This window comes from Thalassophryne amazonica, chromosome 5 (genome assembly GCF_902500255.1).
Source record: "Thalassophryne amazonica chromosome 5, fThaAma1.1, whole genome shotgun sequence".
Classification (NCBI taxonomy): domain Eukaryota; kingdom Metazoa; phylum Chordata; class Actinopteri; order Batrachoidiformes; family Batrachoididae; genus Thalassophryne; species Thalassophryne amazonica.
In genome coordinates, this window is record NC_047107.1 from 65203858 (window position 1) to 65219111 (window position 15254).

The 15254-nt window shown below is 52.1% G+C and overlaps 1 protein-coding gene across 4 annotated transcripts in view; it reads left to right on the forward strand.

Moving 5' to 3' along the window:
- frmd3 (FERM domain containing 3) overlaps positions 1-15254 on the forward strand; it is a 246935-nt gene that overhangs the window by 166759 nt on the left and 64922 nt on the right. For all 4 annotated transcript variants that reach the window (XM_034170458.1, XM_034170459.1, XM_034170460.1 and 1 more), the window contains one exon: positions 6741-6815. In XM_034170458.1, the coding sequence (XP_034026349.1) occupies positions 6741-6815 (75 nt within the window). The remainder of the gene's footprint in view (positions 1-6740; positions 6816-15254) is intronic.

Consider the following 15254-nt stretch of genomic DNA (forward strand, 5'->3'; position numbering starts at 1 on the left):
TTGTCAGCAAAGTCAAGGTCAGTGAACCTTTCCTCATTGATGAAGGCACCCAAGTCTTCAAAAGGAAATTTAGTGACAACAAACACTGGTGGACAATGTGGAAGTGACAGAACCATTTGGAACAAGTAACCATAATGTAGTGATGTCTAATCTTTTATTCTTGTTGGCAGGGTCTGCTATAGATCTGCATTGACATTTGGCTCACATTTTATGCCAGATGCCTTTCTTTGTGAACAAGACTCAGAGATACTTAAACTCCTCCACGTGGAACAGTAACTCTCCTCTGACCCAGAGGGGACAATCCGCTATTTTCCAATGGAGGACCATGGTAGCAGAGCCGGGGGTGTTGATTCTCGTCCCAGTTACTTCACACTCAGCCTCAAACCTGCTCAGTGTGCATTGGAGGTCACTGCCTCATGTAGCCAACAGAATTTTAATTTAATTTAAATTTACTTTTGTTTTAACCAGGTTAGTCCCATTGAGATCTAGATCTCTTTTGCAAAGGAGACCTGGACAATTATAAAGTTTCTAGTCCACCTCACCTGCATATCTTTAAATGTGGGAAGAAACCGGAGCACCCGGAGTTAACCCACACAATCACGGGGAGAACTTGCAAAGTCCACTCAGAAAGGCCAAGGGCCAATCGAAGAAAGGCCAATCAAGCCCATGACCTTTTTGCTGTGAGGCAGCAGTACTATCCACTAAGCCAGTGATTCTCAACCGGGGTGCCGCGGCACCCTAGGGTGCCGTGATCAATCGTCAGGGGTGCCGTGGGTATTTTTCATATTCGCGATTACCGTGAATTATTTATTTTATCCACAAAGCATATAACGACTCAGAATCTGATGTCAAACGTGCTGCAGCCTCGCTCTCGTCTTAAGGCGGGACAATAACAAGGAGGCTGATGGCTGATTAAAACAGTGCCGTCTCCTTCAAAAGCCGTCTAAAATACGGAGCTGTCGGTGTGTGTGTCAGTGCCTGTGTGTGTGCGCGCACGTGGAGTTAACAGGCTGCAGACTGCGAGGGAGGGGGTGGGTGAGGGAGATTCCTGAATGCAGGCGCGACACGTTCAGTGCGCAGCGAGCACGGAGCAGAGAGAGGATTGTAAACCCGAGTGAACGTTAACAAACCGGAAACATGAAGCTGCCTTTACTTCTCTCTGAACATTCTCTAAAGGTGTGATTCTGCCGTTACCGTCCTGTTCACACCATGTGCGCGTCGTATGCTGAATTTATGAGATCATGAGATGAAATAAATGGTCAAATATCTTTAAAAAATGAGAATATATGAATGAACTGAGCCACAAAAAAAAAACCAATGTTCAGACGCACAGATCACAAAAAGCAGGTGAGAACTCTGAACTTTAACAGCTGTTATTTTCCAAAGGTATTTATTTCTTCAATCTTGAGCTTAATGCAGTGTTTAAGCACAAAGCGTGACTGATGAGGAGAAACAATTTCAGAAATGCAACAGAAACAACCACAAATCAGAAAAAGTTGGGACTGTATGTAAAATGAAGATAAAAATAAAAATGTTGCACCATTCCCAGTTTCTCCACTTACAGAAGCCAAACGTTCTTCCAGAGTTGTGTAATTATACTACAATAGTAGAATATAAAGAAGGGGAAAAAAGAAAAAAAAATAGACAATATATTCGTCAATCGCAATTATTTGTCTGACAATTAATCGTCTCCAGAAATTCCTAATCTGACAGCCCTACTTGAGATCAGAGTGCAAAATGCTTGAGGATTTTCGAAATGCGGTGTTTTCTGTATCGAATTTCTATTGCGATAATTGGGTTTTGCGCAAAACCAGAGGTAATAGCATTATAATATTATTTTGGTTGGTGGTGTGCCGCAGGATTTTGTAAATATAAAAAGAGTGCCGCGGCTCAAAAAAGGTTGAAAATCACTGCACTAAGCCACCATGCTGCCACATCATCTGCACATTCATCCATCCATCCATCCATTTTCTTCCGCTTTATCCGGAGTCGGGTCGCGGGGGCAGCAGCTCAAGCAAAGTCGCCCAGACCTCCCGATCCACACACACCTCCTCCAGCACCTCCGGGGGAACCCCAAGGCGTTCCCAAGCCAGCCGAGAGATGTAGTCCCTCCAGCGTGTCCTGGGTCTTCCCCGGGGCCTCCTCCCAGTGGGACGTGCCCGGAACACCTCTCCAGCGAGGCGTCCAGGGGGCATCCGGAAAAGATGCCCGAGCCACCTCAACTGACTCCTTTCAACGTGGAGGAGCAGCAGCTCGACTCCGAGCTCCTCCCGAGTGACCGAGCTCCTCACCCTATCTCTAAGGGAGCGCCCAGCCACCCTGCGGAGGAAACTCATCTCGGCCGCTTGTACTCGCGATCTCGTTCTTTCGGTCATGAGCCAAATCTCATGACCATAGGTGAGGATCGGAACGTAGATCGATCGGTAAATCGAGAGCTTTGCCCCCCTACTCAGCTCTCTCTTCACCACGACGGTCCGATACAGCGACCGCATCACTGCAGATGCTGCACCGATCCGTCTATCGATCTCACGCTCCGTCCGTCCCTCACTCGTGAACAAGACCCCGAGATACTTAAACTCCTCCACTTGAGGCAAGGACACTCCACGACCTGAAGAGGGCAAAGCACCTTTTTCTGGTCGAGAACCATGGCCTCGGATTTGGAGGTGCTGATTTTCATCCCGGACGCTTCACACTCGGCTGCAAACCGCCCCAGTGCATGCTGAAGGTCCTGATTTGACGAAGCCAACAGAACCACATCGTCCACAAACAGCAGAGACAAGATTCTGTGGTTCCCAAACCAGACCCCCTCTACACCCTGGCTGCGCCTAGAAATTCTGTCCATAAAAATAATGAACAGAACCGGTGACAAAGGGCCACCCTGGCGGAGGCCAACGTGCACTGGAAACAGGTTTGACTTACCACCGGCAATGCGAACCAAGCTCCTGCTGCGGTCGTACAGGGACTGGATAGCCCTTAGCAAAGGACCCCGGACCCCGTACTCCTGGAGCACTCCCCACAGGGTGCGCCGAGGGACACGGTCGAATGCCTTCTCCAGATCCACAAAACACATGTGGACTGGTTGGGCAAACTCCCATGAACCCTCGAGCAACCGATGGAGCGTGTAGAGCTGGTCCAGTGTTCCACAACCAGGACGAAAACCACACTGCTCCTCCTGAATCCGAGGTTCAACCATCGGTCGAATTCTCCTCTCCAGTACTCTGGAATAGACCTTACCGGGGAGGCTGAGGAGTGTGATCCCCCTATAGTTGGAACACACCCTCCGGTCCCCCTTCTTAAACAGAGGGACCACCACCCCGGTCTGCCAATCCATAGGCACTGTCCCCGATCGCCACGCGATGTTGCAGAGGCGTGTCAGCCAAGACAGCCCCACAACATCCAGAGATTTAAGGTACTCAGGACGGATTTCATCCACCCCAGGAGCCTTGCCACCGAGGAGCTTTCTAACCACCTCGGTGACTTCGGCCTGGGTAATGGATGAGTCCGCCTCCGAGTCCCCAGTCTCTGCTTTCTCTTCGGAAGACGTGACGATGGGATTGAGGAGATCCTCGAAGTACTCCTTCCACCGCCCGACAACATCCCCAGTCAGGGTCAACAGCTCCCCACCCGCACCGTAAACAGTGCTGGTGGAGAGCTGCTTCCGCCTCCTGAGGCATCGGACGGTTTGCCAGAATCTCTTCGAGGCCGACCGATAGTCCTCCTCCATAGCCTCCCCGAACTCCTCCCAGACCCGAGTTTTTGCCTCTGCGACTGCATGGGCTGTGGCACGCTTGGCCTGCCAGTACCTGTCAGCTGCCTCTGGGGTCCCACCTACCAACAAAGATAAGTAGGACTCCTTCTTCAGCTTGATGGCATCCCTTACTTCCAGTGCCCACCACCGGGTTCGGGGATTGCCGCCGCGACAGGCACCAGAGACCTTGCGACCACAGCTATGAGCAGCCGCATCAACAATGGAGGTGGAGAACATGGTCCACTCAGACTCCATGTCTCCAACCTCCCCCGGGATCTGGGAGAAGCTCTCCCGGAGGTGGGAGTTGAAGACCTCGCTGACAGAGGGTTCCGCCAGTCGTTCCCAGCAGACCCTCACAATACGTTTGGGCCTGCCAGGTCTTACCGGCTTCCTACCCTCCCAGCGGATCCAACTCACCACCAGGTGGTGATCAGTCGACAGCTCTGCCCCTCTCTTCACCCGAGTGTCCGAGACACGTGGCAGAAGGTCAGATGATACGACTACAAAGTCGATCATCGACCTCCGGCTCAGGGTGTCCTGGTGCCACGTGCACTTGTGGACACCCTTGTGCTCGAACATGGTGTTCGTGATGGACAAACTGTGACTAGCACAGAAGTCCAACAACTGAACACCACTCGGGTTCAGATCGGGGAGGCCGTGCTTCCCGATCACTCCCCTCCAGGTCTAACTGTCGCCGCCCACGTGGGCATTGAAATCCCCCAGGAGAACAATGGAGTCCCCAGTCGGAGCGCTATCTAGTACCCTTCCCAGAGACTCCAGGAAGGTCGGGTACTCTGCACTGCTGCTCGGCCCGTAGGCCGAAACAACGGTGAGAGACCTGTCCCCGACCCGAAGGCGTAGGGACGCGACCCTCTCGTTCACCGGAGTGAACTCCAACACTTGGCGACTGAGCTGGGGAGCAATAAGCAATGCGACCCCAGCTCTCCGCCTCTCCCCGTGGGCGACGCCAGAAAAATGAAGCATCCAGCCCCTCTCCAGGAGTTGGGTACCAGAGCCCAAGCTGTGCATGGAGGTGAGCCCGACTATCTCTAGTCGGTATCTCTCAACCTCCCGCACAAGCTCAGGCTCCTTCCCCCCTAGCGAGGTGACATTCCACGTCAGGGGCTGTGAGCATGGACCGGGCCGCCGGGCCACCCGCCCTCGACCGCCACCCAATCCTCTCTGCACCCGACCCCCATGGCCCCCTCTGCAGGTGGTGAACCCACAGGAGGGATCATCTGCACATCATTCGCAAAAAGCAGAGATACAACTCTGAGGTCACCAAACTGGATACCCTCCTGTCCCTGACTGTGCATTGAAATCCTGTCCATGAACATCAGAAACAGGATCAATGACCATGGGCAGCCCTGGCGGAGTACAACACCCACCGGGAACAGGTTCGATGTAATGCCGAGAATAAAGACAGAGCTCCTACTTTGGTCATATGGAGACCGGATCGCACGTTGCAGTGATACCGGTACCCCATACTCATGTAGTACCCCTGGCAGGATACCCAGAGGAACCCATATGCCTTTTCCAAGTCCACAAAACACATGTAGAGTGGTTGGTCATACTCCCAAGACCCCTCTAATATCCTTGCGAGGGTAAAGAGCTGGTCCGCTGTTCCACAACCAGGACAGAACCCGCATTGCACCTCCTGAATCTGAGGTTAACTAACATTCTAAGTTTAGTCTCTAGTACCTTGGCATAGGGTTTCCCAGGGAGGCTGAAAAGTGTGATTTCTCTGTAATTGGAACACACTCTCTGGTCCCCTTTTTTAAAGAAGAGTTACAGGACTTAGCTGAGGATAGGGAAGTGTGGAATGAGCTGCTTGGTCTGCTGCCACCACGATGCAGACCTGGATACGCGATAGAAAATGAATGAATGAAATGACTCCTTTGCTACCCTAAGAGTCAGCATAGCTCACTTTCTCAAGTCCTCGTACACCCTGAAAGTTGCCAACAAGCCGTAAGCTATGACTCTTGTCATATCTAAAATGAAACAGTTGGGAATATTGGCGGCAGTCCCTAGCAACAATTGGGGTCTTTTCACACAATAACTCCCACCTTACATGAACTCCAGCTGGATTAATTCAGAGACACTGAGCAGATGGCAGCCTGAGGTACTTTATCTGAATCTTTAGGGAAGCTCCAACAAGTCAGTGTACAGAGTTTACAAGAGGTTTAGGCTAAAGTTACAGCCCCACAAAACTGACATCAACAAAATGTATTCATTTTGAATAAATATTCACGGTCCTGTATTCCACCTGGCAGACAGGAGTGCACAACACAACGCAAGTGTCTTTCCAATTTTCCATACGTACATAGTTGTCATTTTTACCCAATGTGCTCATATTCTTTAATTCTTTAATTCTTTAAGTCATTTGAGCTTTTTTTGTGTGCCCATGGGCACAGTTGGGGGGGGTTGGTATTATCTGGTACAAGAAAACATTTGGGCAAACAATCCATGCTTTCATACAAAAACACATTGGAAAAACTAAATCACGTATGCCAACCTTAAAAGAAAAAAGTGCATTTAATCCGTGTTAAAGTACATGACAGCACTCGGCACACAACAGCAATTTAACACACATACGTACAATTCAACCCTTTTCCTGGTGATCCTGCATGTATGCCCTCTGTACATGCAGACCCGTGCCCTCACCAGAAAACCTCTCACTACTGAGTATGTCCTGTAAATAACTAATCCACAATCACTTGGTGACTGTGTCTTAAAAGCAGTGGCAAGTGACAGTCTGATTGGTAATTTTATGTTATGCCAGCAACATACACATGATAAGAGGATAAAGCCAATCCCTTTGTGCCCAGCGCCTGCCTATGCACACAGTTTATGCCTCTTCTTGCTATCAAGAGAACTTGGACACGTCTGGGCCGGGTGGAAGATAGGATCCGTTGTGTTTATGATTTCTGATATTTTGTGATGATCAATATCTGTACTTATCTCTTTTTCTTTCTTTATCTGTCTCTGTTAGGTGTGCAAAGTCGAGTCAGATAAAGACAGTTTCTAGCAGTAACATTTTCTTCAAAGGAAGTAGGTTCAGATACAGGTGAGAGTTTTTTTTTATGTAATTTAATGAAAAACATGTTTTACAGCGTGAGACATACAGTACTTATGACAGAACCTGAGCAGGTCAAATTTACATGTGAAAAGATGTAAAACTGGTACATAAAAACAGAAAGGTAATGCAGAAAACCTCAATGCAAACAAAATATGTCAAAAAATTTACCAACCCTAACCATAACCATCCCGACCCCCCGCTTCACTTTTAATTTCGTGCAGCGATCACGGAATGAATTAGAATGAATTTGTGCTGCTGTGATGAAAATGAGGTGCTTTTCGTGACAATGTCACAAACCAATAGATTAATGTATATTTCGTGCTGCTGAATCACAACTTGCCGTGAGACCAGGTCGTGATTTAAGGCATTTTTCCACACTGATTACAGGCTAGTGATGGTAGTGCAGTGATAAAGTTCATAAGAGCTGTTCCACCGTGAGTCGCCCTGAGTTGTACTTATTCATACTATGTATGAAGAGGCCCTTAAATACACTCAACAAAAATATAAACGCAACACTTTTGGTTTTGCTCCCATTTTGTATGAGATGAACTCAAAGATCTAAAACTTTTTCCACATACACAATATCACCATTTCCCACAAATATTGTTCACAAACCAGTCTAAATCTGTGATAGTGAGCACTTCTCCTTTGCTGAGATAATCCATCCCACCTCACAGGTGTGCCATATCAAGATACTGATTAGACACCGTGATTAGTGCACAGGTGTGCCTTAGACTGTCCACAATAAAAGGCCACTCTGAAAGGTGCAGTTTTATCACACAGCACAATGCCACAGATGTCGCAAGATTTGAGGGAGCGTGCAGTTGGCATGCTGACAGCAGGAATGTCAACCAGAGCTGTTGCTCGTGTATTGAATGTTCATTTCTGTTGTGTGGGCCGCTGAAGAGGAGGTACTGCTGGCCCACCACCACTAGAGGGCGCCCTGCCTGGAGTGCGGGCTCCAGGCACCGGAGGGCGCTGCCGCCTTACAGGAGCAGCCAGGATGACAGCTGTCACCCATCACCGGAGACAGCTGATCCCAATCAATACGGAGGTATATCAGCAGGACGGCATCTCCACCTCATTTGCCGAGATATCGCCTTACCAAAGAGGTAACCATTTCAGCCTGCACATACGTGTGTCTTTACTTGTATTCTTGTTTGATTGTCTATAGGACAGCTGACTACTAGACAACATTCGGATAAGTACTCACCTTCCTACATTGTTGTTGACGAGAGGTGGAGGTGGACTCTCCACCCTCCGTGTTACTGGGTGCAGCCGCATCCACACCTGACTGTTTCTGTTTCTTGCCAGCAGTACCGGATCCGACGAGCGGAGGCAGTGGCCACCTGGGAATTCGGGACTTGGCGGCTCCAGTATTCCCGGGGTTCGGTGGCAGAGGAAATCGGGTTGGTTCCGGTTCGACTTGGACAGACGTCTCCTATCGTCGAGCCTGCCCACACGACACCGTTGTAATTGGACTCCATTTCGATATTGTAACCGGTTGTATTTGTTGTGCCTGTTTCACAACAGTAAAAGCAGTGTTATTCGACTCCTCCATTGTCCGTTCATTTGCGCCCCCTGTTGTGGGTCCGTGTTCCTACACTTTCACAACAGGATATCTCGGCCAGCGTCATGGATCCCGAGGGGCGTCAACCGGCTGTTGAACGGCCAATGGAAGAACAGGACGCGCAGGCGTCCACGGGAGGGGTAATCGGTGAGTTGCAGCGGATCCTCACCGCTTTCACGACTCGGTTGGATTTCATGACCGAGCAGAACGTCCTCCTGAACCGCAGGGTGGAGGCTCTCGCCGCGCAGGTGGAAGCGCGCCCCCCGGGCGCCGCTGCGGCTCTCCCTCCCGTAGATCCTGTGCGTAACGTTGACGTTCCACTGGTTGTTCAACGACCTCTCCCTCCTTCCCCGGAAGCATACATAAACCCTCCAGAGCCGTACGGAGGCTGTGTGGAGACGTGCGCGGATTTTCTGATGCAGTGTTCGCTCGTCTTCGCACAGCGTCCCGTTATGTATGCGACCGATGCTAGTAAAGTAGCTTATGTCATAAACCTGCTTCGCAGTGAGGCACGCGCTTGGGCTACAGCGCTCTGGGAGCAGAATTCATGGCTCCTTCTGACATACGATGGGTTTGTGAGGGGGCTCAGAACCGTGTTCGATCACCCTAATAGAGGAGAAACCGCTTCAACCGTGCTACTGTCAATGAGACAGGGGCGCCGGAGCGCAGCTGTTTATGCAGTCGACTTCCGCATCGCGGCTGCGAGATCCGGCTGGAATAACGCTGCCCTCCGCGCCGCCTTTGTAAACGGACTGTCTTTGGTTCTCAAGGAGCACCTGGTGGCTAAGGACGAACCGCGGGATTTAGACGGGCTTATCGATCTTGTCATACGGTTGGACAACCGGTTAGAAGAACGTCGGCGGGAACGAGACGAAGGGCGTGGCCGGGCACGCGCCGTCCCTCTCCCTTCCGGTTCCGACCGCGCTCCGCCTTCCCCACGCTCCACGGCCCCTGCGCTCCGTGGGGCCACAGCTCCCCCTACTGACGAAGCTATGGACACGAGTAGGGCAACATTTAGGGCACCAGCTGCACAGAGGAGACGGGCCCATGGAGCTTGTTTTGTTTGTGGTGCACTAGAGCACCATGTGAGAGACTGCCCCGAGCGGTTACAACACCAACGCCCGCCCCTAGAGACTGGGCTAGGGGTGGGCCGAGACATTCACGTGGGACACACCCACATTGCTACACGACTCCCAGTCACGATCCTGTATGAGGATTTAACCCTGAAGGCCCCAGCACTGGTGGACACGGGCTCTGAGGGGAATCTGTTGGACTGCAGATGGGCCAGGGAGATAGGGCTCCCTCTGGTGGCACTTACCTCACCTGTGCAGGTTCGAGCACTAGATGGCTCCCTGCTCCCTCCGATCACACATAAGACACCACCTGTAACGCTGGTGGTGTCAGGAAACCACCGGGAGGTGATCGAGTTTTTTGTGACTCAGGCCACTTCCCGTGTGGTTTTAGGCTTTCCCTGGATGTTGAAGCACAATCCCCGGATTGATTGGCCGTCCGGGGTAGTGGTTCAGTGGAGCGAGACCTGCCATCGGGTGTGTCTAGGTTCCTCGGTTCCTCCCGGCTCCCAAGCTAAGGAGGAGGTCAGAGTCCCGCCCAATCTGGGGACGGTGCCGGTGGAGTACCACGACCTTGTCGACGTGTTCAGCAAGGATCTGGCGCTCACACTCCCCCCCCACCGTCCGTATGATTGTGCCATCGATTTGGTTCCAGGCAGTGGGTTCCCGTCCAGTAGACTGTACAACCTCTCACGGCCTGAGCGCGAATCAATGGAGACCTACATCCGGGACTCGTTAGCTGCCGGGTTGATCCGAAATTCCACCTCCCCGATGGGCGCAGGTTTCTTTTTCGTGGGTAAAAAAGATGGCGGACTTCGTCCATGCATCGATTATAGGGGGCTGAACGAAATCACGGTTCGCAACCGATACCCGTTACCCCTGTTGGATTCGGTGTTCACGCCCCTGCATGGAGCCAAGATTTTTACCAAGCTTGATCTTAGAAACGCGTATCATCTGGTTCGGATCCGGAAGGGAGACGAGTGGAAGACGGCATTCAACACCCCCTTAGGTCACTTTGAGTACCTGGTCATGCCGTTCGGCCTCACAAACGCCCCCGCGACGTTCCAAGCCTTGGTTAACGACGTATTGCGGGACTTCCTGCGCCGGTTCGTCTTCGTATATCTAGACGATATACTCATCTTTTCTCCGGATCCTGAGACTCATGTCCGGCATGTACGTCAGGTCCTGCAGCGGTTGTTAGAGAACCGGCTGTTTGTGAAGGGCGAGAAGTGTGAGTGCCACCGCACTTCTTTGTCCTTCCTGGGGTTCATCATCTCCTCCAACTCCGTCGCTCCTGATCCGGCCAAGGTTGCGGCGGTGAGAGACTGGCCCCAACCAACAAGCCGTAGGAAGTTGCAACAGTTCCTAGGCTTTGCTAATTTCTACAGGAGGTTCATTAAGGGCTACAGTCAGGTAGTTAGCCCCCTGACAGCCCTGACCTCTCCAAAAGTTCCCTTCACCTGGTCGGATCGGTGCGATGCCGCGTTTAAGGAGTTGAAACGGCGCTTCTCGTCTGCACCCGTTCTGGTGCAGCCCGATCCTAGTCGCCAGTTAGTGGTTGAAGTGGACGCCTCAGACTCAGGGATAGGAGCCGTGCTGTCCCAGAGCGGGAAGACCGATAAGGTCCTTCACCCGTGTGCCTATTTTTCCCGCAGGTTGACCCCAGCCGAACGGAACTATGACGTCGGCAATCGAGAGCTCCTTGCGGTGAAAGAGGCTCTTGAGGAGTGGAGACATCTGTTGGAGGGAACGTCCGTGCCATTCACGGTTTTCACTGACCACCGGAACCTGGAGTATATCAGGACCGCCAAGCGACTGAACCCCAGGCAAGCCCGCTGGTCACTGTTCTTCGGCCGTTTTGACTTCCGGATCACCTACCGTCCCGGGACCAAAAACCAAAGATCGGATGCCTTGTCCCGGGTACACGAAGATGAGGTCAAAACGGAGCCGTCGGATCCCCCGGAACCCATCATCCCGGAGTCCGCTATCGTGGACGCCCTCACCTGGGACGTGGAGAAAACCGTCCGGGAGGCCCTGACACGAGACCCGGACCCCGGAACCGGACCGAAGAACAAACTCTACGTCCCACCAGAAGCCAGGGCTGCAGTTCTGGACTTCTGTCACGGTTCTAAGCTCTCCTGTCACCCTGGGGTGCGAAGAACCGTGGCAGTCGTCCGGCAGCTCTTCTGGTGGGCGTCCCTGGAGGCCGACGTCCGGGGTTACATCCAGGCCTGTACCACCTGTGCCAGGGGCAAGGCGGATCACCGTAAGACACCGGGATTGCTACAGCCGCTGCCCGTGCCTCATCGCCCCTGGTCCCACATCGGCCTGGATTTTGTCACGGGTCTCCCGCCGTCCCAGGGAAACACTGTCGTCCTCACGATAGTGGACCGATTCTCCAAGGCGGCCCACTTCGTGGCCCTCCCGAAGCTCCCAACGGCCCAGGAGACAGCGGACCTCCTAGTCCACCACGTCGTCCGTCTGCATGGGATACCATCAGACATCGTCTCCGATCGCGGTCCCCAGTTCTCCTCGCATGTTTGGAGGAGCTTTTGCCGGGAACTGGGGGCCACGGTCAGTCTCTCGTCCGGGTACCACCCCCAGACCAACGGACAAGCAGAACGGGCAAACCAGGAGATGGAGCAAACCTTGCGCTGTGTGACAGCCGCGCACCCGACGGCCTGGAGTACCCACCTGGCCTGGATCGAGTACGCGCACAACAGTCAAGTGTCGTCCGCCACCGGCCTCTCCCCCTTTGAGGTGTGTTTGGGGTATCAACCCCCGTTGTTTCCGGTGGTTGAGGGGGAGGTCGGTGTGCCCTCGGTCCAGGCCCACCTACGGAAGTGCCGTCGGGTGTGGCGTGCCGCCCGTTCTGCTTTGTTGAAGGCCCGGACGAGGGCGAAGAACCATGCAGACCGGCGGCGGGCCCCGGCTCCCATGTATCGTCCAGGGCAGGAGGTCTGGTTGTCCACCAAAGACATTCCCCTTCAAGTGGACTCCCCGAAACTGCAAGAACGATACATCGGCCCCTACAAAATACTCAAGGTCATCAATCCCGCCGCAGTGAGGCTCCGGCTTTCGGCCTCACTGCGGATTCACCCGGTATTCCATGTGTCAAGGATTAAACCCCATCACACCTCACCCCTCTGCACTCCGGGTCCGGCGCCACCTCCTGCCCGGATCATCGACGGAGAGCCGGCTTGGACCGTGCGCTGGCTCCTCGACGTCCGACGAATGGGCCGGGGTTTTCAGTATCTGGTGGACTGGGGGGGGTACGGCCCCGAAGAACGCTCCTGGGTGAAGAAGGGCTTCATCCTGGACCCGGCCCTCCTGGCCGACTTCTACCGTCGCCACCCTGACAAACCCGGTCGTGCGCCAGGAGGCGCCCGTTGAGGGGGGGTCCTGTTGTGTGGGCCGCTGAAGAGGAGGTACTGCTGGCCCACCACCACTAGAGGGCGCCCTGCCTGGAGTGCGGGCTCCAGGCACCGGAGGGCGCTGCCGCCTTACAGGAGCAGCCAGGATGACAGCTGTCACCCATCACCGGAGACAGCTGATCCCAATCAATACGGAGGTATATCAGCAGGACGGCATCTCCACCTCATTTGCCGAGATATCGCCTTACCAAAGAGGTAACCATTTCAGCCTGCACATACGTGTGTCTTTACTTGTATTCTTGTTTGATTGTCTATAGGACAGCTGACTACTAGACAACATTCGGATAAGTACTCACCTTCCTACATTGTTGTTGACGAGAGGTGGAGGTGGACTCTCCACCCTCCGTGTTACTGGGTGCAGCCGCATCCACACCTGACTGTTTCTGTTTCTTGCCAGCAGTACCGGATCCGACGAGCGGAGGCAGTGGCCACCTGGGAATTCGGGACTTGGCGGCTCCAGTATTCCCGGGGTTCGGTGGCAGAGGAAATCGGGTTGGTTCCGGTTCGACTTGGACAGACGTCTCCTATCGTCGAGCCTGCCCACACGACACCGTTGTAATTGGACTCCATTTCGATATTGTAACCGGTTGTATTTGTTGTGCCTGTTTCACAACAGTAAAAGCAGTGTTATTCGACTCCTCCATTGTCCGTTCATTTGCGCCCCCTGTTGTGGGTCCGTGTTCCTACACTTTCACAACAATTTCTCTACCATAAGCCATCTCCAAAGGCGTTTCAGAGAATTTGGCAGTACATCCAACCAGCCTCACAACCGAGTGGCCTTTTATTGTGGACAGAGACTCGGCTCCGCACCGTGGAAAATTCTACAGCTAGCCAGGCCCCTGTAGTCAGTGCGGACCAAGGTAGCTTAGCCGCCGTTAGTTACCCCCTGGCAGATCCCGAGCAGCCAGGAAAGCAGGCCGACTGGGTGACTGTGAGGAGGAAGCGTAGTTCTAAACAGAAGCCCCGTGTACACCGCCAACCCGTTCACATCTCTAACCGTTTTTCCCCACTCGACGACACACCCGCCGAGGATCAAACTCTGGTTATTGGCGACTCTGTTTTGCGAAATGTGAAGTTAGCGACACCAGCAACCATAGTCAATTGTCTTCCGGGGGCCAGAGCAGGCGACATTGAAGGAAATTTGAAACTGCCGGCTAAGGCTAAGCGTAAATTTGGTAAGATTGTAATTCACGTCGGCAGTAATGACACCCGGTTACGCCAATCGGAGGTCACTAAAATTAACATTAAATCGGTGTGTAACTTTGCAAAAACAATGTCGGACTCTGTAGTTTTCTCTGGGCCCCTCCCCAATCAGACCGGGAGTGACATGTTTAGCCGCATGTTCTCCTTGAATTGCTGGCTGTCTGAGTCCAAAAAATGAGGTGGGCTTCATAGATAATTGGCAAAGCTTCTGGGGAAAACCTGGTCTTGTTAGGAGAGACGGCATCCATCCCACTTTGGATGGAGCAGCTCTCATTTCTAGAAATCTGGCCAATTTTCTTAAATCCTCCAAACCGTGACTATCCAGGGTTGGGACCAGGAAGCAGAGTTGTAGTCTTACACACCTCTCTGCAGCTTCTCTCCCCCTGCCATCCCCTCATTACCCCATCCCCGTAGAGACGGTGCCTGCTCCCAGACTACCAATAACCAGCAAAAATCTATTTAAGCATAAAAATTCAAAAAGAAAAAATAATATAGCACCTTCAACTGCACCACAGACTAAAACAGTTAAATGTGGTCTATTAAACATTAGGTCTCTCTCTTCTGAGTCCCTGTTGGTAAATGATATAATAATTGATCAACATATTGATTTATTCTGCCTTACAGAAACCTGGTTACAGCAGGATGAATACGTTAGTTTAAATGAGTCAACACCCCTGAGTCACACTAACTGTCAGAATGCTCGTAGCACGGGCCGGGGCGGAGGATTAGCAGCAATCTTCCATTCCAGCTTATTAATTAATCAAAAACCCAGACAGAGCTTTAATTCATTTGAAATCTTGACTCTTAGTCTTGTCCATCCAAATTGGAAGTCCCAAAAACCAGTTTTATTTGTTATTATCTATCGTCCACCTCGTCGTTACTGTGCGTTTCTCTGTGAATTTTCAGACCTTTTGTCTGACTTAGTGCTTAGCTCAGATAAGATAATTATAGTGGGCGATTTTAACATCCACACAGATGCTGAGAATGACAGCCTCAACACTGCATTTAATCTATTATTAGACTCTATTGGCTTTGCTCAAAAAGTAAATGAGTCCACCCACCACTTTAATCATATCTTAGATCTTGTTCTGACTTATGGTATGGAAATAGAAGACTTAACAGTATTCCCTGAAAACTCCCTTCTGTCTGA